The sequence below is a fragment of the Thamnophis elegans genome, chromosome 2 (assembly GCF_009769535.1).
Source record: "Thamnophis elegans isolate rThaEle1 chromosome 2, rThaEle1.pri, whole genome shotgun sequence".
NCBI classification, from domain to species: domain Eukaryota; kingdom Metazoa; phylum Chordata; class Lepidosauria; order Squamata; family Colubridae; genus Thamnophis; species Thamnophis elegans.
In genome coordinates this window covers 98647663-98674926 of record NC_045542.1, presented here as the reverse complement: position 1 = coordinate 98674926, position 27264 = coordinate 98647663, and the positions used below count along the sequence as shown (strand labels likewise).

Sequence of the window (27264 nt, the reverse complement as noted above, 5' to 3'; positions counted from 1 at the left end):
GAAAATGTTAAAAAAAATTAACTCTGTGCCTATATTGACTATATATAAAGTAATTTTCCCATGGCACACCTTACACTATGTCACGGCACACTAGTGTGCAGCGGCACAGTGGTTGAAAAATACTGAGCTAGAAGAATGTCGGATAGACAGCATCACCACTAGATGGATTTGCAACTGGCTGACAAACTATACTATCCTTAATGGTACTACATTTACAACAACAACTAAGGTTCCATCTTAGGTCCAATACTTTTCAATATCTTCATAAATGACTTAGATGAAGGAACAGAACGGGACCTCATCAAATTTGCAGATGATACTAAACTGGCAGGAATAGCCAACAGAAATTCGGGATCCAAAAAGATCTTGACAGACTTGAACAATGGACTCTATCCAACAACATGGAATTTAATGTGGAGAAAATCAACATCACGTGAAGTATTAGTGCCACTTTGTAAAACCTTAGTAAGGCCACACCTGGAATACCACATCCAGTTTTGATCACCACTTTACAAAAAATATGTTGAGACTTTGGGAGCCGAGGGGCGGAGCCTGTTGCCGAGGAGGGCTCAACCGAGCTCCTCTCAGAGATCTGGTCTGTATATCTAAATAAGATCATAGATATCACCCCTTTTTGGCTAAGAAAGGGGCAGGGAGTAGCTCTGCGTGCTCTGTGTGCTAGGGTCTATTCGTAATCCACAGCCTTTCTCTTTTTTTCGGCTGTGGACAGAGATTAGACCCAGCAGGAGCGGAGCTTTTATCTCCAGCCAGTTCTTCTTAGCTGCTTTTTTTTGCAGCCCCAGACAGGCGAGCCCCTCCCCAGGACAAAGCAAAGTTGTTTCAAGCCAGGATTAATACGGGCGGGTCCCACTCCTGCGAGATTTATGCTTTTATTACTATCTTAAATACCAGCACAATTTGTCTTAGAGACTTCTTTGTCTAAACGGACTTCAAAATGGCGATTTCTCTCCGTTGGTGACTGATAGTGGATGTACTTAGCCGGTTTTACCTTCCTGCAGACCGCTCCTTAACAAAATAAACCCTTTTTTTTCTTGGAAACAGAGGGGAGCGAAGGCGCTGTTTATTTGTTTATTTATTATGGCACCCAGGTCAAAATCGAAGCGTCTCTCTACAAATGTGCCTAAAGAATCTAAAGAATTTATATTGGAGTCACAGCCCTTGTCTCCTATGCCCTCTACTGGAGAATTTTTAATACAGGAATCTTTCTTTCAAATGTTTAAGGATTTTAAACAAGAAATCAAGGAATTTGTATTGGAGCTATATGATGATTTAAAGTCTAAAATTGACCAAATGAAGGCGAATACGTTTGCAGCCGTGTCTGCCCTGTCAGATTATTCTGCTGAAATAGAGAATAAATTGGAAAGCTTGGAGGAGGCTAATTTTAATTTGACTACTAATATTCAAATATTACAACAAAAAATTAGAGACACCGAAGAACAGCTTGTGATGATGAATTTTAATAGGAAGGCATTTGCAATAAGAGTCAGAGGACTCCGCGAAAAGGAGCGAGAGAATTTGAAACAGACCTTTGTTGAAGCCTTCAGCCATGTGGTGGGAAGCCCGGGACTTAACTTTGATTGGCAGATTCGGAAAATCTATCGCCAGAACTCGTTGGTAGCGGAACAGCGACAGCTCCCGAGGGACATAATTATATATTTTTCCACAAAAGAATCCAGAAACGCGATTATGCAAAAGTTTCATAATAACAGTCTGCGAGTTGATAATCAGGACTTGATTGTCTTTAAAGAAATTCCTTTCCAGATGTTGAAAGCAAGAAGAGACTACGCCTTTTTAACTAAAGAGCTTAGGAACCAACAGATTCAATACAGATGGGAGGCCCCAGCCGGCATTACGGTCACATTTGAGAATCAAAGATTTCGTCTTAACTCTGTTTCGGAGGCTCGAGATTTCTATTACAAGACTTTGAAGGCGGGACTTCCTGATTCACTTGGAAAAGAGGAGAGACAAGCGGAAGGAGAAGGCAAGCGGCAGGCCGCGTGGCTGCAAGATGGAGGGGGTAGCCTTTCCTCCCTTGGAGAAGCGGAAAAGCGGAGATCGACGATTTAGACATTTTAAAATATTTGCCAAAGTTGTGGACTGAATGGGGGTTTGCGACCTCTCTCCGGTAGAAAAAGCGGAACTTATTGGTGGGGTGATATTGATTGTAATGAATGTGGAATGATTTATGTGGCTTAAATTCTGTTAGAAGGGATTACCTTAAAACAGAAGGTTAACTGACTTTTGTTGAAAGTATTATTTGAATATCTGGAATGATCCATGTTACTTAATTCTCATTAGAAGGGAAAGTTGGGTGAAATTACTCTGAGCTAGATCTTAAACTAATGTCTGCATAAATTTGATAGTGGTAAATATCAGACAAGCAAGGGATGAGGGTAAAATGCATGCGGAATGATTTACGTTGTTTAAATTCTATTAGAAGAGAAAGCCGGTTGGGATTATCTTAAGATAGAATGTAAACTGATTTTTGTGTAAAGTAATACTTGATTCATGCTGCTTAAACTTTACTAAGAAGGGAAAGTTTGGTTAGATTATTTTGAATTACTGTTTTAAAATGAGGTTAAGAAAGATTATTTACGCTGTTTAAATTTTATTAGAAGGGAAAGTTTGAAAACAGAAGGTTAACTGACTTTTGTTGAAAGTATTATTTGAATATGTGGAATGATCCATATTATTTAATTCTTATTAGAAGGGAAAGTTGGGTGAAATTACTTTGAGCTAGATCTTAAACTAATGTCTGCATAAATTTGATAGTGGTAAATATCAGACAAGCAAGGGATGAGGGTAAAATGCATGCGGAATGATTTACGTTGTTTAAATTCTATTAGAAGAGAAAGCCGGTTGGGATTATTTTAAGATAGAACGTAAACTGATTTTTGTGTAAAGTAATACTTGATACACGCTGCTTAAACAAAGTTTGGTTAGATTATTTTGAATTATTGTTTTAAAATGAGGTTAAGAAAGATTATTTACGTTGTTTAAATTCTATTAGAAGGGAAAGTTTGATTATTCTTCTGTAAAGTAATATTTGAATATGTGGCATGAGCCACGTTGCTTAAATTTTACCGGAAGGGATTATTTTTGGCTAGACGGTATATCGATGCCTACACAAATCTGTATAAATGTTTATCTGAATACAAGGTTAAGGAAGAGGAACGGGAGAGTCTACAGGAGGTTGGGGTAAATAACAAAGAAGTAAGAGACGAGAATAAAATATAGATAGAATGACTTATACTATTTAAGCATAGATAAAGATGGGGGGCTGAGCTCAACACAAAGAGTTTTTCCTTTTCCTTTTTTTTTTCTTTCTTCTAATATATTACTTTTATTTTTAATCCATACGTACACAAGATACTTTAGACAGAAGGCAGTGCCAGGTGTGGGCCCTGGGAAGTCGGGGGGATTAGGGATGGGGATTTTTGGGGGGTGGGTGGGTGGGTGTTAACATAGTTTCAATAAGAACAAGAATGTACTTATATACGGTTGTTTTTCTTTTTTCTTTTTTTTTGTTTTCTTTTCCTTTTCTTTTCTTTCTTTATATTTTTTTTTCCCTTGGTTTATCAGATTAAACAACACTTGAATAAAGGCATACACCAAGGAGGGAGGTAGAGGGAAAGAAGAGGGAGGAGTAAGGAAGGAGTAAGGGGAATGAAAGGAGGGCGTGTTGGGAGTAAGGGGAGAAGGAAGGTTTGAGGGGAAAGGGAAGTAGGAGGGGAGTGTTAGAGGGAGAAAGGAAAGTTGGAGGGGGTAGATGGGGTGTATGGAGGATGAAAGCGTCAGGTGGGGTTGTGAACGATGAGTTGTGTTTTCTTTTTGATTGTGTTTTCTTTTCTTACCCTGTATATAAGTGATTGCAAAATGGAATGTGAAAATGAATAAAATATATATTTTTAAAAAAAAAATATGTTGAGACTTTGGAGAAAGTGCAAAGAAGAGCAACTAATATGATTAAAGGCCTGGAGACTAAAATATATGAACAAGAGTTGCAGGATTTGGGTTTGGCTAGTCTAGAGAAAAAAAGAGTTGACATGATAGCAGTAGTTCAGTATTGGGGAGGTTGCCACAAAGAGGAAGGGGTCAACTTATTTACCAAAAACTTCTGTAGGCAGGACAAGAAACAATGGATGGAAACTAATCAAGGACAGAAGCAACCTGGAACTAAGAAGAAATTTTTACAGTGAGGCCAATTAACCAGCTTGCCATCAGAAGTTTTAGCTGCTTCATCACTGGTGGTTTTTAAGAAGAGACTGGACCGCCACAGGAGTTGGACTAGAAGACCCCCAAAGTTCCTTCCAACTGTATTCTGAATTCTAATTCATAAAATGACTTTTTTTCTCTATTTTTCCAGAAAAGAAACTTAGCCTCTTGCTCAGGACTAGGTAATAGCAGAAACTTTAAGAACTTGATACAGGTAAATTAGCTGTTTATGTCAGACTAAAAGAAGTCATATCTATGCAGAATACCTACCTGATGAAGAATATAGAAGTCAAGCTCCCTCTATATTAGTCAGACATGTGTTTTCTTTTCATCCTTTTAACAGACTTTTGGCTATTTTTTCTATGAATGAATGAATGCACCTGTTCTGCACTTATAGAGGACTCTAAAATAGGTCCTATAGCTGCTGTAGGTGTCTCTACGTCTTCCTGGATAACTGCAGTAGTTAAAGATAGCATTCATCAGAAAAGATCTGATCTGGCAATCAAGATCAGCTGATCTTGTTATAACATCCAGAAAGATATTAGATGACCCATAGCAGTGATGGTAAACCTTTCTTGGCTCGCGTGCCAAAAGCAGGGAGAGCGCAGGGAAGGTCGTGCGCGGGCGTGCCATACCCATAATGCAATGCACGACCCCTCTCCCAAGCGCACATGCACGCATGACAGGTGCGACTCCCCATTTTTTGCATGCTTTTTTCGCCCTCCCCAGGCTCCAGAGGCTTTAGAAGAGCCTGGGGAGGGTGAAAACAGCCTCCTCTGCCCCCACGGAGGCCCTCCGGAGGCTTCAGGAGCTTCCCTGAAGCCTCCGGAGCGCAAAAAAACCAGCCCTACGGGCAAAATGGAAGTTCAGAAACGGACTTCCGGTTTCCTCGTAGGGCCGGTTTAAGCCCTCCAGAGCCTTCAGGGCTTTTCAGAGGCTTCCGTGAAGGTTCCAGAGGACGAAAAACGACCCTATGAGCAAACCGGAAGCCACTTGGAGCCACCACCCCCTGGAGTCAGGAATGACTAGCAAATATGGGCAAGGGGAACCTTTACCTTTACCTTAAGCTGTCCAGACTTACCTCGGCAAGATGGGTGGCTTAGAAGTTTAATAATAAATAGTTTTTTTTAAAAAAAAGATACCATGCTCTGAATATTGTAGTTTGCTTATAAATCAAAGCTAAACGAACACCAAAGCAATAATCTTCTCTTTTAGATTTTTGACAGGTTAAGAGGTTTACATACTAGGCTATAGTTGTCGAAATGTTACAGAATTACCCAAGAAACCTTGTGTATTATAGCGGAAAAGGCTTTTTAAAAACTCATTGTGTGTTCCTCCCCACTCATATCTAAATGCCAGACTTGGGGCTGACTAAACTGCATAACTTTGTCTGAGTTAGAAGTAAAGAACAAGTTAAGAGAACGGACCACCCAGTTCTAATTCCCATCAGACATCAGGTAATTTACATAGAAAGGATGACTTTAGCTAAAATATAATTTAAAACTTAATTTCAGTCGAATTGGCCTATACTTGGGAGCCTATACAAAAAGTTAGCCAAAGTGGCCTACATAATACAAATCCACTCCAGAGGTGGGTTCCTACAGGTTTGGACCGGTTTGGTCAAACTGGTAGTAACTTGGCAGCCTGGGTAGCTGGAACCAGTAGCAACCCAGGCCTGTCATGCCCCTGAATTGGTTCTCTCGGCAGCGCCATCAGCGGCACCATCTTGTTTTTGCCTTCTGCACATGTGCGGAACAATTTTTGTTGCAGTGCACATGCGCGCACAGCATGCATCAAGTGTGCACGGCGCATCCTTGAGCGAACCAGCAGTAGCGGCAGCTGGAACCCACCCTTGATCCACTCAAAATATCTGAAACAGAATGCCTGCTGCAATAGCATCTCCCACCATCTCTCACTTCTTTCTCTACTAGATACATCTTATGCCAACGATTTCGGGAAAGAAACCCTCACACATAGCAGAGTTGGGTGGAGACGCTAAAGAACATAACTGTCTCTTCCAAGAAAGACCCACATTCATCTTTGCAGAATCACTCACTAAAATGTTAAGAGAACTGCTTCTGTTTATGGCTGCATCTCCGTTCAAGATAGCAGCTATGCTGCTGTCTTCACTGAAGTGGCCTTAATTAAGGTACTCTTTCTCGCCCTCGTGACATTAACAAGCTATGCAAGCGAGTGGTTAATGGACAAGACAGGGGGAACCGAGAACTAAGGGGAAGAAATCTCCCCAAGCATAATGCGCTAGTCAAGCTCTGCTCTTCCAGAAAGCCATCTCAGAACAGATGGGCTCTAGAAACCCATTTCAGTCATCCTGGGCCAAGAATTCCTTAGAAGCATGACTCCAAAAAGAGAAAGCAGTTCTCTGGGAACTCACTTCACTTTCAGGCAGTAGTAATTGACTGCCTTCCTAGTTATTTATGGGTAAGTGGTACTAAGAACTGGATCTGGATTATTTGAAAGATAACTATTCCCATATTAAACTTGAACCAACTTTCTGATCTTCAAGGATCATTCTTCAGAGTGCAAAGGAAAAAAAAAACATGTGAAAACGCTCAGGACAAGGCTCAGGAGTCAGGAAAGCTAAAACTCATATTCTCCCAAATAAAAAGGATGATATCTATTAATCAAGCAAGCTGAACATTATATGAACCATATCCTTGGGTTTCATATATTTCCCACCCGCTGTCTATATAATATACAATTTAGCTGTTGCCATTCTCTTTTCTTTTACAATACTAAAGGTGCTATTCTCTAGATTTAGACTATAAAAGCTTGTATGTGATCATGTCTATTGAAAACTCTAAATATAGCAATCAGGCATTCCTGCACATGTGACTAAGGGCATGTTCAATATCTCACAAATCTTTTACTAATATTTGAATGGGAGATGCAAGTGCAATACTTATTTGTATTCCACTATTTATTTTCCATGCTAGGCGTTTCTGCATTTTGGGCCCAGGGGGTTTCACGCTGCCCTCTGCCTTATGTTTTAACTCATATCATAGTTGGGGTACTACAGCCATCAAGATCAAGGGTTTTCAAACTGTTTTAGACCCAGAAGCTGGTTAAAGATAATTTTTCCAGCATCTCTAATCAAAAGGTAAAGTTGTAGTGTGCTTTCTTCAGCAGCACATATACTAAAATTTTTAGGATAGAGGGACAATTAACATCGGCCTGCACATGGATGAAGGGGCCCAATTTTTTTAAAAAAAAAGAGAGAAAAGTTAAAAAAAATAGTAGCAAGGGAGCATGTTATTTTAGTCTCATAAAACTCCATGTTCTCACATACCCTCCGAGTTTTATCAAACAAAGGTTTTATTGAACTACGACTCCCAAAGTCCTCACTAAGATCACACCAGCTGAGAATTGCAATTCAGTTTTCTTTAGAAAGCAACAAGTTTCACCTCCAGCCTTTGAATATCTCTACCGCCCCTTTCCTCAACCTGGTCCATGAAGTCATAGAGTATTCATCAGCTTGACTGAAAGGCATCTTTAGCATTTTTTCACCGAAATGCCTTATTAATTTTTAACAGAAACAAGCCCTAGCTTAACCATTCCTGATACTTCATAATCGACATATCTGACCATCTCCTTCCGGAAGCTGCACAAGTTTTCCAGTATTTATTAAGCAAGAAAAGGAAATTAACTTTTTTTTTAAAAAACAAAGAAGAGGAAAGCATATACTGAAAAATGAACACGTCGTTTTTGGAAGGACAAAAGTAAAATGAGGCAACTCTAGTGGAAATATGTAATAGTGCCAGAATCAGCAATGAATCTTTGCACCATATTCCCTCTGAAGCTTGCCAAAATAGACAATAGTGCTCTGCCAGAGTACAGGTCAGTGGTAGCCATCTGCCTTTGCCCAAGCAGCAGAGGAAGCGAGGGAGGGAGGGAGGGATACTGACTATTCTTAGCCACGATGCCTGCTGGCAAATGCAGTGAGCCACAACAGCATAGGAAGGAACGTTTTCCCAAGGCCTGACCACTAAGGAAGGGCCCACCTCACTTGCAAAAAGGGATGGGCTGCTGTGGCATGCTAGGGCCAAGGAGAGGGGCTGCAATCCTCGTCTGGTATGTTTGTGGGAGGCACTAGCTGGGGTCTCGCCACAGAACGGCTCTACCCTGTCTAGGCTGGGGCTTTGTTAAGAACTGGCTGTGAGCCAAGAGAAACCCTTTTCCAAAAGGAGAGAGGGAGGAGGAGGGGGAATAGCTGGGGCTGTTTCAGCAGAAAACCCTCCTAGCAGGAAAGCAGAGCTCATTCCCCCCCACCCACCCACCAGATGGGCTCCAAGAACACTTTTGCAGGAATAGGATTGAATAGCCAAGCACAGGATTAAAAAAAGGACTGCCCCAGACAACTGGAAAGAGAGTGGTGCTCCGCAGGGTGAGAGGGAGGTACAAAAACAGAGTGTAGGAGCGGGTTTCCACGGGGAGGAGGTGCCTAGCTCTGGGAGACTTCATGGTGCCCTTCTCCAGCCCTGAGGGCTTCTAGCTCATAAAGAAACCTTCTGCTTTGCCAAAGGGCTGCAGGCGTCAGCAGTGGCTGCATTCAGCATTCCTAGGCTTATAAGGCAATTCCAAGGTGGGGGGGGGGGGGGGGAATTGTCTGCAAGCCATCCAGTGACAGCTTTGTAAGCAGCCAAATCAACCCCGAGAGGCACTTTCAGGTCAAGAATGGTCCACACTGTTAAGATGGCCCCCTCAAGCCCAGAAAGAAAGCCCAAGGTACCCTTAATAATGAACAATAGGAAATACTGAAAAAAATGCCTGCAGTTCCTAAGGAGCAGCTGCTTACTAATCTTAACACTAAAACAGCCTTCGTGGCACTTTGTGGCTGAAACGTCTCATTTTGGAGAGGGAGAAAATGTCAGTCCCAGAAAGTACACAGACATTAGTTTTCTTAGTGAGATTTATCATAAATGGTTCGCCTTTGCTTTCTTCTCAGTACACAGAGAGACTGATTTGCCCAAAGTCACCCAGCTGGCTTTGTGCCTAAGGCAGGACTAGAACTCATCATCACCTGGTTTTAATCCCAACATCAAACTGGCCCGTCATGCATCCATTATTGCCTTATAAAGAGGCAGTTGTGATTCCTGCATACGGCATGAGAAGCTGAGGCATTTAAAAAGTATTTATTGTAATGCTGTTTTGGAATTGGAATTGAACATTCCCAAAATATTGGTTCTTTGTAATCTCAAGATCCCACTTGCAACTCAGAAATGTTTGCATGATGATTGGTACCATAATAATACTGACAGCTAGTCTATCTGTTTGGGAGCTTATATAAGCAGAAAGGATTAGTATAAATAACCAATAAAATAAACGCCAGAGTGTGCCAGGTTAGTAAGACCTTATTTGTACTGTCTTGTGGCTTTTCTGCCCACAGTCTCTCTGGCAGGAGAGTTAATCTCTAAGCTTTCTTGTAAAATGTGTCAAAAAATATATATAATGAATAGGGAAAGTGAGGGCGGCTCCTATATATTTCATTTTGGAGATGCAGAGACCGAGCTTAGAGTGAGTAATCTCCCAAAAGATCTGTGCATCTTATTCTTATCCTGCTACAAAACTCAGTCTTATTTTGCCTAAATGGGAAACCTCCTGAATTTGCAAAAGGGAACCTAAAAAAAGCCCAAACCCAACAGCTGGAAAGAAACAAGATTGATTAGGTACCAACAAACATCAGCTGCCAGTAATGTGTCAAACCGAAACTGCTGCCCTCTGGATCAACTAAATTACACATCTTGCCAACACATTTGGAACTGCAGGCATGTGTGTATTCATATTACCACAATCCCTTCCTGTACTGCTATCTCCACCTAGCCACATGGCAAGAGCTATTGCCACAGACTCAAAAATAGTGTGTGGGATCTCCGAGAGCCTGATATCAAGTAACAGCCTAAATGCTGAGGTCCTTCTCATGACATCATGGGAGCAATCCAAACTGGCAGTTTCCTGAGGGAAGGGCCTTGCTTGGCTTGGCGAACGAAACACAAGCCCACAACTTGCTGTGAATATTTTAACTTTGAATGTTTGCAACCAAAATGATGAAGTAACACAGCAGTCGCAATGTCTCAATATCCTCCATGGTAGAGAGAGAGAGAAATGAAAAATACAACAGTTCCGTTAACGAAACTTTAGATGATACTACTTACCCTGGAAATGGAGAGTGGCATGTTGAAGTCCTTGCCCCCTTGCAGTCTGAACCCCCATGGTGCTGGTCCATCCAGAAGAACCTTGTAGGAGTCCATGTCGCACATTTCTAAGGGGTTAGAAAATATTAACTTAATAGTTACCCAAAACAGTAGAAACCAGAAACATCAGGCATGCAGAAGAGGGGCGGCGCTAAATGGTGGCATGCTGCAGAGCAAGATCTTACAATTTTACGTTTTTTTACGCAAACAACATTGCTCAATTGCTGCACTACTAAACTTCTTCCATTTGCTCCAGAGCTAGTTTCATTCCCCACCCACTTCTTTACAGAAAAATCCCACAAGCTTTCTTTGTCCAAAAACATAGTGAAAGCCTGTTAACATGAGAAGCCGAGGTACTTCTCTATTGAGTTGTATTTCCAATAGCCTTGATGCACAGGAGCTTCAGATATTTGGGGCCAATTGACATGGTGTTTGGATGGGCTTTTTTATATTCCCATCAATTTTGCTCAGGTTTTATTAAGTCCCTGAAGTAGTTGGATAAATAAGATATACTTAGGTACTAAATTTACTCCTGGACAGGTACAAATGGGAGACTGGTTCTTTCCCCCTTTTTTTCGTTGTTTTTTTAAACAGGTTTCACATGCATTTATTTAATTGAACAGAGAAGGAAAACAATAAAAAACAAACAACAAAATGGCATTATATATATTCAAGGACTTCTCATACATGCATTTACATGATTATATACAGTACATAATTATCATATTTCATTAGATCTACTGTATGTATGCAACTTCATAATTCCAAGTAGCGTCATGTCTTCAATCCATTCATTAATTGGGGCCATAAATGATTGCTTCCAATGTGAAAAGGCAAAACTTTTAGCAATCAGAAAGGTACAGAAAATCCATTTTTTTTGCTCAGCCATCACTTCCATGCAATAAGTATATAGTTCAAAAGAGTACTGATGACCAAACCATCCCAACCTGTCTCAACCTGTCTCAAAGTCAACTTAGTATGTGGAATGATACTTTGTTAGAACATAGCAATTTTAGGATAGTACAAAAATCTATTTTTCTCATGGCATCTCCAAAAACAATATTCTTTTGTAATGGGGCCCAATCAGGATGAAAGATCTAAGATCTACTAAAATTTTCAGCAAGTATGTTCCCACTGTTTAGGCAAAATTGAAATCTGCCAACTCCTTGTTCCATTCAGTTTTTAAAATGCATGGGTTAAATTTATCAACAAGAAGTATTTTTTAAAATGCTAATTCGAGGAAACTCTGCCTTTAATAATGTAGGTATCCCTAAGGCTGTTGGACCATAAGGAAGGCTGAGCACCAAAGAATTGAAGCCTTTGAACTATGGTGCTGGAGAAGACTCCTGTGAGTCCCTTGGACTGCAATTCGATCAAACTGGTCAGTCCTAGAGGAGATCAACCCTGACCGCTCTTTAGAAGACTAGATCCTAAAGATGAAACTCAAATACTTTGGCCACGTAATGAGAAGGAAAGACTCACTGGAGAAGAGCCTAATGCTGGGAAAGATTGAGGGCAAAAGAAGGATGCCAGAGAATGAGGTGGCTGGATGGAGTCACTGAAGCAGTAGGTGTGAACTTAAATCAGAGGTGGGTTGCTCCCGGATTGGGGGAACCGGTAGTGGTGGAGGCGGGAGGCTGTGTGTGCACACCAGCACGTGCGCATACACAAGCAAACCGGTAGTAAAAAAAACAGAAACCCACCACTGGCTTAAATGGACTCCACAAGATGGTAGAGGACAGGAAGACCTGAAGAAACATTATCCATGGGGTCACGATGAGACGGTCACAACTTCGCAGGCTGAAAATGGCAGAGTTATGTAGAGACCTAGTGCTTCAATCTATTTAACTCAGTATGACTGTTTCTCCCTGCACACCTCAAATCAATGGAGTTTAAGTCAACTTCCTATCTTCCCTATCAAAATAGGGGAGATAGGACACCACCTCCAATTCTAGAGCACTGTTTCTCAACCTTGACAGTTTGAAGATACGTGGACTTTAACTCTCAGAATTCCCCAACAGCATGCAGGCTGGGAAATGCTGGAAGTTGAAGTCCACGCATTTTGAAATTGCCATAGTTGAGAAAAGGGGTGAAAGCTACTCACCTTGGCTACCGGTTCACAAATGTGAAAGCGCCCTCACATTTGCAAACCTGGAATTAAGGAGAAACTTGCTAACAGTGAGAACAATTAACCAGTGGCACAGTTGCCTTCAGAAATTGTGGGGGCTTCATCACTCGAGGTTTTTAAGAAGAGACTGGACAGCCACTTGTCTGAAATTGTATAGGGTCTCCTGCCTGAGCCAGGGGGCTGGAATAGAAGGCCTCCAAAGTCCTTTCCAGCTCTATTCTGATTGATCCTAAGATCTGCCCGTAATCATGTTCTGCACCCCTATAACTGAAAAGAAAATATCTGATACCAATACTATTCTAGAGAGATAGGAAACGGGGGGGGGGAGTGTTCTGCTGCTATGGCTAAGACAATTGGTCAGAGTTGGGAAGTTTCCCACACTCCTGAACCCTGATACCCCTATTTAGCATGGTAATGGTAAGAGCTTTTGTTCAAACAACGATTGGAGGACCACAGATTCCTCACCTTAGCAAGCTGCTGGGTGGCAAATAATAGCAATGCCTAGAATCTACCCTAAATATTAAGGAAGAGATACCTTCTCTTAGACATGGCTATCACCTACCTCCTTACAACATAAGATGATTAAAAACCCCTCCCTGTACAGTAAGCAGGAAAGGTTTCCTCTGAACACAAAGCCCTTCCTTTGCCTCCTCCATTTCCCACAGGCAGTGGGTTGTCTATATAAGGCAAGCATTACTGTCATGTTCCAAGGATTGCTCATCAAGGCTGCAGCACTCACTGGGAACTCTTCCAAGTGTCAACTTCGTTCTTATTTGATCTAATAGACATCAGGACAAATCAGAAGGAAAAATGAAAAATGTCCTCCCACACCCAAAACCTTTTCTTTCTTTTAATGCAGGATGGATGGGAAAGTATATCGTGAAGACAAACTGGGGAGCGGGGAGTATAATGAACCCCATCCGCTCCCTGAGAAAAAAAACTCTGGCGGCAGCAGCAGCATACAAGTTTGAACCATCCTTTCCTTTGCACCCTTGGGGTACTTCAGCTTGGAACATTTCCAAGAGTTTAATATCTTCTCTCCTTGGGAATCGCAGAGGAACATGCTTGGCTGGAGGAATCTGAGAGCCTAGGTTTCTCCCACCTCCTCCCAAACCTGAGTCGGCAAAACATGCCTGGGCGGGCAGGAGGAATGTCTTATGCCTCACAACAAGAGCTCACTCATCAGTTATTTGACTGCCTGGTGCAAGGTTTCTACAGCATCCTCAGACTCACCGGAGCATCCCCAGCCATGAGTACCAGGATAGAGAGTGGCAGCATCCTGGGTTACTCAGCAGGTGCAGTCTCAGGCTATGTCTGTATTTCTCAACCTTTGCAGCTTTAAGATGTCTGGTCTTCAACGCCCAGAATTCCCCAGACAGCATACTGTCTGGGGAATTAGCAATAGCAGTTAGACTTATATACCGCTTCATAGGGCTTTCAGCCCTCTCTAAGCGGTTTACAGAGTCAGCATATTGCCCCCAACAACAATCCGGGTCTTCATTTTACCCACCTCGGAAGGATGGAAGGCTGAGTCAACCCTGAGCCGGTGGGATTTGAACAGCCGAACTGCAGAACTGCAGTCAGCTGAAGTAGCCTGCAGTGCTGCATTTAACCACTGCGCCACCTCGGTTCTGGGTATTGAAGTCCAAACATTTTAAAGTTGCCAAAGTTCAGAAACACTGAACTACACAAACTAGGACTTTTTCGTTATGGGGTCCATGGTGTTCTCTGAGCTTGATTGTTTTCTTGAAGATGTTTCACTACCAACCAAATAACATCATCAGTTTAAGTAAGGAAGTGGGGTTTGCTCTCATTTTATGTACTAGTGGCTTGCCCTGTTCTTGGGAGTGGAGTTGGTGGTTCCTTGATTGGGCTGTTGTTTACTGTTAGCTTGTTTGTCTGAGTTGGTAGTTTCTTGACTGGAGCATTGTTTGCTTTTGTAGTTAGAAACACTACTATAATATAATCAGCTGTCCTTTGATAAAACACACTGGATATGGAAAAATAAAGGTGAATCAAGGTGCTGGGAAAAAGAAAGGCTCTCTCTAAATGCAGGGGAACACTAGTCAGCAGAGACAGGTTTTCATAAAGTCAGATTTCTGCCTTACTAATATCTATGCTTTTCTCCGTAGTGACCAAATTTTGAAGCAATGTGTCAGTTGGATAGGGTAACATACCTACATACACCACCAGGCACTGCTAGGATTTGCCTACTGAAAAGGAAAGAAACAGGAACCACAGAGATTCCAGAAACAGACTCTGCTTCCCTCAAAGCACTCTGGCATTTTTAAAGAATAACAAATGTATTTGTTTACATGAATCAGAAATCACTTTGTCGTCTTATTCTAAACAGGCATACATATCTATCCTAGCTGGGAGGAAAGTTTGAAGTATTGAGATTAGCATTAAGGTTGAAATGAAGAAATTATATTCAAGCAGGCTTAACAATTTTTAAAGAGCTGATATGCACATTTGAATTTGTGTGTATGTTACTAGTGTTTTCCCAAGATGGCTGCCCTGATATGCATATCCAATCATCAAATAATTCATTTATCAAAAAGTAAACTGACAAATTATCATCCACAAATGGATGCTTTCCACAATTTATTTTTGCCTTTTTTCTGAGCTAGTAAACAAAAATAAAGAAGAACGGACTGTGTAACCATCCAGGTTTGTGGACACGCTGCAGACACAAGAATCTACGAGAGAACGAATTATGACAAAGGTGTCATAACCTCATCATGCAAATGATATAATTGAGAAACCTCACAAGACCTCATGATGCAAGCACAGAATTTTGTTTGTAATGATATTGTGACACAGGTTATCATTTTGTCACAGTGGATTATAATAGATATCTTTAATTTAGTTTTAATTATATATCTCAATATTGTCAGCCACTCAGAGTGGATGGCCATAATATATTTAATACATGCTTAGGCCTATAGTCTTAGAGTTATAAATAATGTGAAATCTCCTCTAACCATGATAACCATGCAGTTATCACTAATTTATACCAGTTTCCAAAACTCCTACCCCAAGTGCACTGTGGCTGAATAACACTAGCACTTAAGACTTATATACCGCTTCATAGTGCTTTACAGCATTCACTGAGCAGTTCACAATGTCAGCATATTGCCCCCAACAATCTGGATCCTCATTTTACTTACCTCAGAAGGGACTGAGTCAACCTTGAGCCGGTCAGGATTGAACTCCAGGCTGTGTCCCGCTACAGCCTTTCCAAATCTCCTGAGCCATCAAAAGGTTGCCCATCCCTGCACTTTAAATTTAGAATCTTTCAAAAACTTAAGTCAGGCAAAGCAGAGTATTTGACAGGCACGAAGGAAGTTCCAATATAAGAGAATTTCTGTAACTCTGGACTGAACTGTAGAATTCTTGGTGCTCTCTGAGCTTGGTTGTTTCACTGAACAAACATTTCATTGCCCAAATGTGACTTGCACTGATGATGTTACCTAGTTAGGTAATGAAACATCTGAAAGCAAACAACCAGGCTCAAAGAGCACCAGGTGTTCCACCAAGGAAGTTGACCATTGCATAGCATCTACAGGTAACCCACTCTGACAAGGAAATGGTAACCCACATACCAACATCATGAGATAAACTGCCCCATCTGTATGTACTGTATACTGTCCCTTACAATACATAAACTAGTCAGAGAGTTCATTTTACGAGGTCAGTCACGCATTTCATCACTTGCTTTGCTTCCCCTTCTCGATCCACATTAGAATTCCTAATGATTCAATGATCTTAAAGCAGAATATAAACCTAAACTGGAAAGCTAATCAATCCGCTGACAGGTATTAACTAAAGAGTAGGGAATAAGGAGAGGCTTCTGCCTTGAAACAGAAGAGAATGATAAAATTACTCAAGCACTTCTGTACTGTCTTGAAAGTAAAATCACTCAGCAATGCTGGAATCCACTGTGCTTTTTAAAAAAGGCAGATACTTTTCCATATATATTACCAGCACTAAAGAAAAGCTCTGTTGAATTTTAGCTTTTAATAAATAGCCTCCTACTCCCTTGCAAAGTTTAACATAAAAATACTCCTCTATAATAAATCTTTTAGAAGTAAAAAAAGAAAAATCCCTTCCTACTTTCCCTCTTCACTTTGGGAAAGGAAAACATATCTTCTTATTTCATTACTAGCTGAGAGTGACCCAATGGATTTTTGTTTGCTTGTTTTGCACACAAATCTCTCAACTTCAAGGAGGCAAGTTCTGTCCCAAGAGATGGCATGTTTAAGATCCCTAACGTTTGCAAACATCAGAACTTTCATCTTTTCAGAGTAAGGTCACTTTGGAGTGGAAGCCAATAGAAGACATGGAGAATGACTAGGCTTCCTTTCTCACTCTTTAACCCTGCATTTCTCCAGAAAGAGTTTATTCATGATGTGGATTCAGCTGGCAGTTCTCCCAAATGGAAAGAAGCAGATGAGCAATAGCCAGGGAGTATTACTCCCAACCCCAATGCCTTTTGCAAATCTTTTTCCTCACTAATCTTGCTGAAGATAAATGACTTAATAATTCAATAGTCCTGATCAACCACACTCTCCTTAAAATTAAATTTAAATTTTGACACATAGGAACTGAACTTTCTTTTGGTTAGGATGTCCCTTCCCATAAGACTGATGTCACAGAATACCGTCAGAAAGAAACACACATATGATGTGCATGTCATTTAGTTTATTTGTTCACCTGATGGAATAATTTCTTTAAGATATCCAAACAAGAATCCCACTAGATAAGATCAAAAGATCATTTTGTTCAGAATCCTGTTTCTAAATGGAATTTAGAAACTAAATGTTTCTAAAACTCCATTAAAGAACAACTAGGATTCTTCTTCCTGCTGTCTTGTTTTCAGAGATATACTGTTTGCATGGAGGGTAATATTTATCCCTTCCAAATCTATTCACAATCAGATTTTTAAAAAAGTCCTAGAGTTAAAATGTCAGAGGTGCTTTACCATCTTTATAGCATCCCAGCTGATGCCCATTACAAAAGCCACACTATTCACTGCTCGCCTGGAGCTGAGTTCTCCTAAATGTTATAATACTGTATTAAGTTGAGCTCGAAAATACCGTATATAAATGACAACACTCGAAAGGTCCATTTGCTAGGAGGCAACCTGTGACAGAATACTACTGTACACAGGGGACTTCCCCACCTTGGGACAGCCCAGGTGCATTGGGAAACACAACTCCCATCATCCATAACCAATAGCATCGAGTGATGTAGTCCAACAGACTGGAATAGCTAAATTCAGGGAAGGTTCATCATGTTCATGTTTTCTCCCTTCACGAAAAGCCCGATCCCACTTTCTCCGCCGCAGCGGGACCCCACAGCCCCGGTTCCCTTCCCCAATTGAGAGGAGAGCCTGCCGTTGTCTGCAGCCCCGCTGACTCCCAGAAAACGGGGCGTTCCGATCCGGCACAGGAAGCCGGGAAAGCCGGCAACATCCCAGGAGCTTAAAAGCTCATAGCAGACGCCTCAAGGGCCGCGCAAAAAAAAAAGAGAGGGGGGAAAAAAAGCCCGGACAGTGTCGCAGCAACCTGGACTCGGGGCGCCGAGGCTACGCGCGCTTTGCATCGGTCTGCCCCTGGGTGGCAAGATAGAACCGGGGCTGGAGCGGACGGGAAGGATAGTCTCTCTAGATGACTTACTGGGTGGCCCGGCTCTTTCCACCTCCGGGAGACGCGCCGAAGATGCGGAGTGGGGAAAGGAGGAAAAGAGGTGCAGAAAAGCAAGCGGGGACCCAGTGCCGTTTGGCTCAAGGACGGCCGCTTTGCACGGTGCGATCCGGGTTACGACGGAGACACACAAGTCCCGTCTCGGCACCTATTTTAGTGGCCGGTCTCTTTCCCCTCCCTCCGAGGCTATAGCAACCTTAACGCTCTCCCAGAAAAGGCCAAACCTACCGCCTTCCCGTCTCTCCCCCCCGCCCCTAAAGTGGGCTACCTACCTGCAGGGCCCGCGCACGGCAGTCTCCCGCCTCGGCTCGCACGGAGGGGAACCCTCAATGCTTCAGCGCGCTCGCCGCCGCGCAGACGAGAGCGAGCCTTATATATAGATATCCCTCGCGCTCCTCTCCGGCCGGGATAGAAGAGCCCCGCCCGCTCTGCGTTTAGCCAAGCCCCCTGAGCGCCTTTGGGTAAGGAGCGCATGCGCGGCAGTGGGAGCCAGCGCCTCCTCGACCCGAAGTCTCCCCCTGGAGTCGCTGCTGGGGGTGATGTCTCCGGGGAGGGCGCGGCCGCCGCCGGTGATTTCCAAGCCCAACGATCGCGGGACTGGATAAGCAAGAAAGGCGATCCCGTTTGGGGGAGAAGATGGGGCGCGCCCCGTTGACATTCGGCGGCTAGCCAGCTCTTGAAAGCCTTGTGCAGAAGCAAGACCGGGAAATTGTGGCTGTTGCTCCCTTTCCAAGTCGGCGGGATGCTTTAGGATTGTCGTATTTGAACACAGGGAAATAGAGAGCTGCTTAACGCCTGGAAATGTTGGGGCCAGGGTGAATGGGGGGCTGTGGTTACTCTTTCTGGAAGGAAACAGAAACTTTGCATATGCTCAGGAGATACTTGTTGCTTCACACAACTGAGGCGTAAAGATCTCTGACTGAGCTTTGACTGACTTAAACCATCTGTAAGCTGATTTTATTTTTTGGGGAAAAAAGGGCAACTCAAGGGGGAACGATTTGAAATTGGGGGGGGGGGGGGATTGTTTCCGCAGTCCATCTTATCCACTCCCTGGGTAGAGAAGCGTAATCCGATGTGCGGGCAGTCTGGGAAGTGGCCCAGATAGAATTAAGACTTTGGTACAGTAGAGCATTCCAAAGTCAGAAAACATGCCATATAAAGTAATCGGTAACAGCGCACATGACCCTTATGTTTGCAGTACTTTCCCCAGAGGAGGCAAATAATAGATGCCAGGGTACTTCATTACACAGAATCAAGCACACAAGAGACTCTTCTTCCAAAGGGACTCCCAGCAATGAGAATGCAGCAAACACTGCAAAGCCATTGTTGCCATTTCCGATCAGGCCACACTCAACCTCTCTTGAATATGGTGAAACTTTTTTTCCTATTTGATTCTTTATTGCCCACATGTGCATTGGTCCAAATCATAAACATGGATTTGATTTAATTGTTATCAAGCACCGGGTTGTTAAAGGTGCCAAATAAACTTTTTTATCTACTGATCCTGAGTCAAATTAAAAAGGTTTGCCATTAGGTAGAGTAAGCTGTCTCCTCTAAATGTATGGGCTTTTGTGTACAGAGCAAGCATACACAATAGCTCTGACAAGAGTTGTACGTACACAAAGCCATCTTGGGCTTATAGCATGTAAGGCAATTACTTTTAAGTGCAATTTAAGGGACATTTCCATGTTGAAAACAATGAGCAAGACTGGACTAGTTCCTTGCGTGAGCAAAAACTGAAATGATACCATTTTTGGGATAAAACCTCTGAGGAACGTTTGCAGTTCATACAGGAATCTAGCTTTGTCCAAAAAGCAAGGCTGTTCTCTCTGCCTGAGTGTGATGAAGTAGACAACAATTAAGCTGATCCTGGTTTTATATAAAGGGTGTGACACATCTATTCTTTACAAGTGGGGTTCAATTTTGTGTAGCTTCTCAAGGCTCTGAGGCAGGAATTTCCCTACAGAAAGTAGCGGTATTAACTAATGAGCTTTTTATTGGCCAATTACCCTAATTGCATTGAATTTACTGAGAGGAATGGGAATATCATTTTTGCAACCCACCCGTGCCTTCCCAGAGTTTTCTTCACATTTTTTCTTCTTACCAAAGAAAACTTAGGAAAGCCAAAATCACTGGATAGTAATCTCAAAATTGTTATTAGCAGTAGAAACTCTCAGTTTGGAAGGACTCCAAAGCTTTCTAATGAATTTTCAACACCTCTGGAAATTATAATGCCTGAGCTTCTTCCAGGAGTCACAACACTTATACTAGCTTCAGACAATTGTGATGAGGGTGGATCTTCAAACTTCTTTTGTGTTTTAACTTGTTGAAGCTATGTACTGCTTTGTTTCCAAATTACACCTTTGTTATGACCATTGACCAATTTAAAGTAAGAATGTAACAAAACAAGCAAAATATTAACACAAAGAGCATGTTGGTAAGATCCAGGTAAAGCTCAGGAACTATGCAGCTTGGCACTGTTCCAATTTTGGGAGCCATTTGATGGACCATGGTACAAATTTTGGTCACATGAAGATACATGCTGTATCTGTATATGTGCTTTTGTTTCCAAGTTCTAATGATTCTGGGATTTTGTTTTGCATGCTTATAATTCCTTAGGCAATCTGCCATAATCCTTTTTTTGAAGACAAAAAGAAGTTCATTAGAGATTTCATAGCTTCATTTATTTGCAGTGTTCAACTTGTGTGCCCATAACTATTTCTTTCACTTACTCCTGTTCACACAATGAATGAAAGGCCTTCAACTGCAGCCATTTTCAATTAGCTCTCCTCTCAAAATCTTCCCCCAAGGTGACAAATATGCGTACCGGTACCTAAAAGTACAAGAAAAGGATTATACTTTTCTGTAAACGATTATACTATGTCTGTAAAGGTAGCCTTAGGTGTGGTTTTCTGAGGAAAATCTTTACAGGTTTATTTAGAGTACATAAAGTATTTCATTTCTTATTTTCACAAATCTTGAACGATTACAGGGAAAAGTACTTTAGAGATGCAAATGACCAAAGAAAATAGCAAAAACTTGAAAGTAGTGTACAAAACTAGAAAGGATATAAAATGATCTACAGTTCTGCATATGGAATCAATACATACGGTTTTATGTTCACGCATACCAGTTCCATCAATATTATATGAAGGTCACCAGAGGACACCTTACGGAGGAGTTAAAAGCCAGCACAGAGCCAGGAAAAATTACTGGGCTAATGCAACTGCACAGCTGAATAAGGCAAATCTCCAGTTGCTTTCTTTTCTATTTAAGGCAAAATGCTGTGATTCACAATTCCCAGAATGAATTGTCATGTTACAAAGAAGATGACAAAGCTCACACTCTCCAGATTTCTTACCTTGTACACAATAACATAGTTTGTTGAGAAGCCAGTCCTTTCCAAGGAAAGTCTCTAAAATATTGCCTAATACTGTATTTATTAAATATCCATAGGTTTTTGTAATAGTTAAGAATCTATGATCTTGCTGCATTTGCTTCAGTCTAACTTAACAGAAGAAAGCAAGACCAAGATATCTGAGAACGATGTTTACCTTTCATATTTCAACCACGAAAGGTTGCCAAGTGTGTGGGAGTAAACTGCTATATTTATTCATTTTTTAATCCTACCGTTCTTCTAAAGTGATTGTGATATATTTTTTCTTCCAATGATATTCCCTCCCCACAAGCCTTGTGAAGCAGTTTAGTCTGTTCCAAAGTAAATCATTATCTTGATCTGCATAGCATGGTTAAGTCATACTGTGATTTGTTACATTTTGCCTTAATACAATGTGTAATTTAGCTGTTAGGTATTATGAATCATGGTTTCTGATTTAGTGTTCTCTGAGTCAAGCTGATATGATTGAGTTTATACATCATGCTAAACAGTTTGGGTTTATTGAATTAATCACAATTATCTGGATTCACACAATATAGCACATTATCAGGGCTCTCACAATCTAAAGCAAGCGAACTTAGTTGTATGGTGTATGAATTTGACTAACTAGTTTATAGTGCAACGTGTAAACTTGGCTAATAAAACAGAGGAGTTAACAATTGAATCCAATTCTAAGTGGCCTATATCTTGCTTAATTATTAGTTTAATATTTCTGTCAAATGTCTAGCAATGAGCTTTCCATTCTCCCAACTGCTGCTGAGCACTCGTCATCTTGCCAAAAGAACAAAAGGATGAAAACTCTTTTTCATGTCTGTTCAAAACAGACCAGGTTTTCTTTCTAAAGGAGATGTGTGAGGGACACAGTGGCCCAGTGTGGCTCTCTATCTTCCACCATACTAGATTTCAAGCTCTGAAATCCTGAATGCTGCTGTTAGAAATACTGTTGTATTCTGGTCTTTTCCCGTGTAAGATTGAGATTGTCTTGGCAACGTTTTGGCGAGATCCCACTCGCCATCCTCAGGCTGGTGTTACACGGGAAAAGACCCGAATACAACAAGAACAGCATATATATAATGTATTGTGTCACAACCCTTGGCATGCCCAAATATGGCTTGAAATAGATCTATACTAGTCTCCCTTTATTTATTTATCAGCACAAATGCAACGTGTGTGTGTGTGTGTGTATACATACACACACACACACACACACATGTTGTGGCCCAGCAGGAGCCGTTGGAGCTGCCACCAGACTCCGACAGTGAGGGGCCCTATGAGTCAGCTCTGGAGGATGTGGAGGACCTTGGACAGGGTTCCGACTCCGAGCAGGGCGCAGAGAGGCTGGTTGGCTACCAGGAGGTGCCTGAACCTTGGACCAGTGGGGAGGAGAAAAGGGAGTGTGATCTGGACATCATGCATTGGAGCAGTGGGGAGGAGCCAAGGGAGTTGTTCCTGGATGCCCGGCACCGAAGAGCTAATAGGCGTAAGGAACAGTTGCACAATTACAGGAGATAATTGCACTCAGTTGGTGGTAATTAGGCTCCTCTCAAGACTATAAAAGGAATGATTGTGCACACACCCTTTTGCAGGAGTCAACGTATTCACTTGAGCTGGAGAACTCATGGGGCTAGCTTGGCAGGCTGGATTGCTGCCAAGGTTAGTCTGTGCTGGATTGCTGCCAAGGCTTGGACTGTGCTGGATTGCTGCCAAGGTCCTGTCTGTGTGTCAATAAATCCTGGAAGTATCTTTGTCTCGGCGTGCTTTGGTGTAGGACGAGGGAGGTCAGAACATGCATGTATGCATGCATGCAGGTCTTGGCATATTTGGGTCTTTTCCCGTGTAAGATTGAGAGTATCTTGGCAACGTTTCGACGAGGTCCCACTCGCTATCTTCAGGCTGGTGCCTTCGGCTTCGTGCTTGAGCGAGCAAAGCGTGATGGAGCTGCCGTCTTTTTGTAAATATTGGTGTGTGTGTGTGGAGTGCTGGCTTTGTTGCTGTAAGGGGGTTGGTTGGCTGTGTTGTTACATCTTGATTAGTTGATTGAGTTGATGTATGCAGATTAGTCGGCTGTTTTGTAACATCCTGTGTGGCAGAGATACTAGCTGTGTGCCCATTAGTCTTTTGTATTGTAACGACCTGGGTAATGGGCTGTGTGATGACATCCTGAGCACTAGTGTAGTGATATCCTGAGTCATATATATATATATATATATATATATATATATATATATATATATATATACATACATACATACATACATACATACATACATACATACATACATACACACACATATACACATACATACATACACATACACACATACATACACATACACACATACATACACATACACACATACATACAAACATACATACATACATACATACATACATACATACATATATATATATATATATATATATATATATATACACACTCAGGATATATATATAATTGGTAGCCTATCTTACCACAGGGTAAGGATCAAATTAATTGGACCTGCATGTCCACTGTAATGGTAAATTAGTGGCTTGTGGGACCTTTTATGGTGGGTAATCTATTTATTTAGAATTATTATGCGGAAACTGATGATTTTGAAAGTAAATCTCAGTGCTATCCAGCGGCTTCAGCTAGTCCAGAATGCGGCCGCGCGAGTGATTGTGGGTGCACCTCGGTTCACCCACATAACACCTATCCTCCGCGAGCTGCACTGGCTACCTGTTGATCTCCGTGTGCGCTTCAAGGTGCTTACCACCTACAAAGCCCTTCATGGTAGTGGATCTGCGTACTTGGGAGACCGCCTCCTGCCAATCACCTCCTCTCGACCCATAAGATCTCACAGATTAGGCCTCGTCCGAGTGCCATCTGCCAGCCAGTGCCGGCTGGCAACTACGCGGAGGAGAGCCTTTTCAGTAGCAGCTCCGACCCTCTGGAACGATCTCCCCGTGGAGATTCGTACCCTCACCACCCTTCAGACCTTCCGCACAGCCCTCAAGATCTGGCTATCCCGTCAGGCCTGGGGGTAAAGAGTATAATCCGCCCCCACCCGAATGTTGAATGAATGTTGCTCGATTTTAATTATACATTGTGTCTATATGTTATTGTATGTTTTCCCCCTCCCATACAAGTTGTTAGCCACCCTGAGTCCCCTCAGGGAAAAGGGCGGCCTATAAATAAACTCAACTACAACTACAACTACAACTATCACAAAGGAAAGGGTTCGCATCAGGCTGTTTTTGCTTGCCTACATGCAGAAAGAAGAAAATGCAGAATTCAGATGTTGGCCAGTAGCTCAGATATACCCTTTTCTAGTCACAGTCCCTCTGCATTATATGATACTGTAGGTTAATAAGCTCAGTCCTCATTTGGTTATGTTTTTAAGGAAGTTCTCTCAATTATTTTGTTTATTTGCAAAGGACTGGTTTCTCATAAGCCTGCTGAAATCCTCTCCTTTTGAGCATGTGCAATCTTCATAGCATATACAATTTTTTAAACAGTAGTACTTTGGGTTTTTTTTTTAATTAAGTACATTTTGAAAAGAATAGATCTGGTAAATTAGGGTCATACATATGTTAAAAAGCAGAAGAGAGAGAGTGATGCTTATAGCTCAGTTTAACTTGGTGCTTTTCCTGCAAATAAAAATGTAGGGATTGAAATGAAATGAAATGTTGGGAATTGAAATATTTAGATACCTAAACTAACTCTATTGGGTCTACCTTCACAATAGAGGTCAGAGGCCAGCCAGCTTGGATGGAGTACATGGGGTTCTAAATTACAAAGGAAATTAGTGGGGTTTTTTTTCATTTTCTTCATTGGAAAGAAATTGTTTCATTTATCAAGAAGTTTTTGGTTTTATAGCAACAATAAAATTGTGTTGACATCTGTTTAGATGTATTCTTACATTCACTGTACAATTCTTGGCAACCCTGCACACTATGTAGTACGCTTTTGCAACTGTCATTCATAACTAGTTTGATTTCCAGGTGACAAGTAACTGATTAAAAAAAAAACATCAAAGTTTCTATTCTCTGCAAACTATCCCAGATATCCGGGCTTCTTCAGCTGGCATTCAAGCTGTTTGACTATTAGGTTCAAAGGACAGAAGATAACATTCACTAGAGCTATCAAAAGATATTTGTGACTTGCCAGGAAGCAGAGACTGAAACTCACAGTAGATGTGATGGTGAATGGGAGTTCTGGGTCAGGCAGAATGGCCCTCACTTCCAGATGGATTCTTTCTACTGCTGATGATTGATAAAATCCAGTGATGAAGAAATGAGCCTTCTTATGGCTCAGAGTGATTCCTTAACACGGTTTGAAAAGGCATCTGCCTCTGCTAGATACTATAAAGGACAGGCAGTCCCTGACTTTTAACAGTTCATTTAGTGACCATTCAAAGACAAAAGCTCTGAAAAAAGTGACATGACTTTTTCACACTTATGACCATAGCAGACTCCCTATGGTCACATGATCAAAATTCAGAAGCTTAGCAACTGGTTCGTATTTATGATGGTTGCAGTCAGGGGTGGGTTTCAACCGGTTCGCGGCAGTCCCCACGAACCGGTTGGTCGGTGAACCCGGAAGTAAGTAACTTCCGGGAACGGCGAAGGGCCCACCCGCCCGCCCTCCTTACCGGTCTTTGAAGGCTTCTGCGCTTCCACGCAGGCGCATGGCTCATACAGCGCCTGCACGAGTCTCCGCGAGCAGCTGGATGGCACATACAGCGCCTGCGCGAGTCTCCGCGAGCAGCTGGAGCATCGCGCAGGCGCTAAGACGCATGCGTGAACTGCGCACGTGCACGAGGACGCCGCCGGCAACCCACCACTGATTGCAGTGTCCCAGGGTCAATGGGGGGATTCAGACTCACTTAACAACTGCGTTACTCACTTAACAAATGCAATGATTCACTTAATGCTCGTGGCAAGAAAAATAGTAAAATGGGACAAGACTCACTTAAATGTTTCACTTAACATAAATGTTGGGCTTAATTGTGGTTGTAACTAGAGGACTAGCTGTATTTGGTTTAGCATGTTAGGTAAAACTAACTACTGGATATGTAAGCTGTAATTTATGGCAGCATGTTGAATGAAACAGGGTGAAGCAAACTATGATTTAAAGCTATGCATGAATCCAGTTATACTGTTTTAATTATGAAGTGTTGAAATCCATAGGTGTAGTCCTATGGATTATACTCTATTAACCTTAATAGCATAAAAGAACATAATAACTATGTGTGAACAGTATATTTAACTTATTTACTGTTGTACCTGTAGGGAACATGTTGTGTAATTCTATAGTCATTGAGAGAGTAGAAGAAAACTATTGTCTAGCATCAAAAAAAGAAAGTGAAGAGGAACTAAAGAGCCTCTTGATGCTGGTGAAGAAGTAGAGTGCAAAAGTTGGCTTGAAACTCAACATTAAGAAAACTCAGATCATGGCATCCAGTCCTCTCAATTCCTGGCAAACAGATGGAGAAGAAATGGACATAGTGACAGATTTTATTTTCCTGGGCTCCAAGATCACCGCAGATGGGGACAGCAGCCAAGAAATGAAAATACGCTTGCTTCTGAGGAGGAAAGCTATGG

General features: G+C 41.9%; 1 protein-coding gene across 5 annotated transcripts in view; it reads right to left on the bottom strand.

The window, feature by feature from the left end:
* The window catches only part of PDLIM7 (PDZ and LIM domain 7), a 59417-nt gene extending 40720 nt beyond the window's left edge, over nucleotides 1-18697 (bottom strand). For all 5 annotated transcript variants that reach the window (XM_032208641.1, XM_032208642.1, XM_032208643.1 and 2 more), the window contains exons 1-2: nucleotides 18554-18697; nucleotides 10407-10513 (exon numbers count right to left, since the gene is read on the bottom strand). In XM_032208641.1, coding sequence (XP_032064532.1) covers nucleotides 10407-10511 — 105 coding nt within the window. In that variant the 5' untranslated portion in view covers nucleotides 10512-10513; nucleotides 18554-18697. The remainder of the gene's footprint in view (nucleotides 1-10406; nucleotides 10514-18553) is intronic.
* Between the last annotated feature and the right edge of the window lie 8567 nt (nucleotides 18698-27264).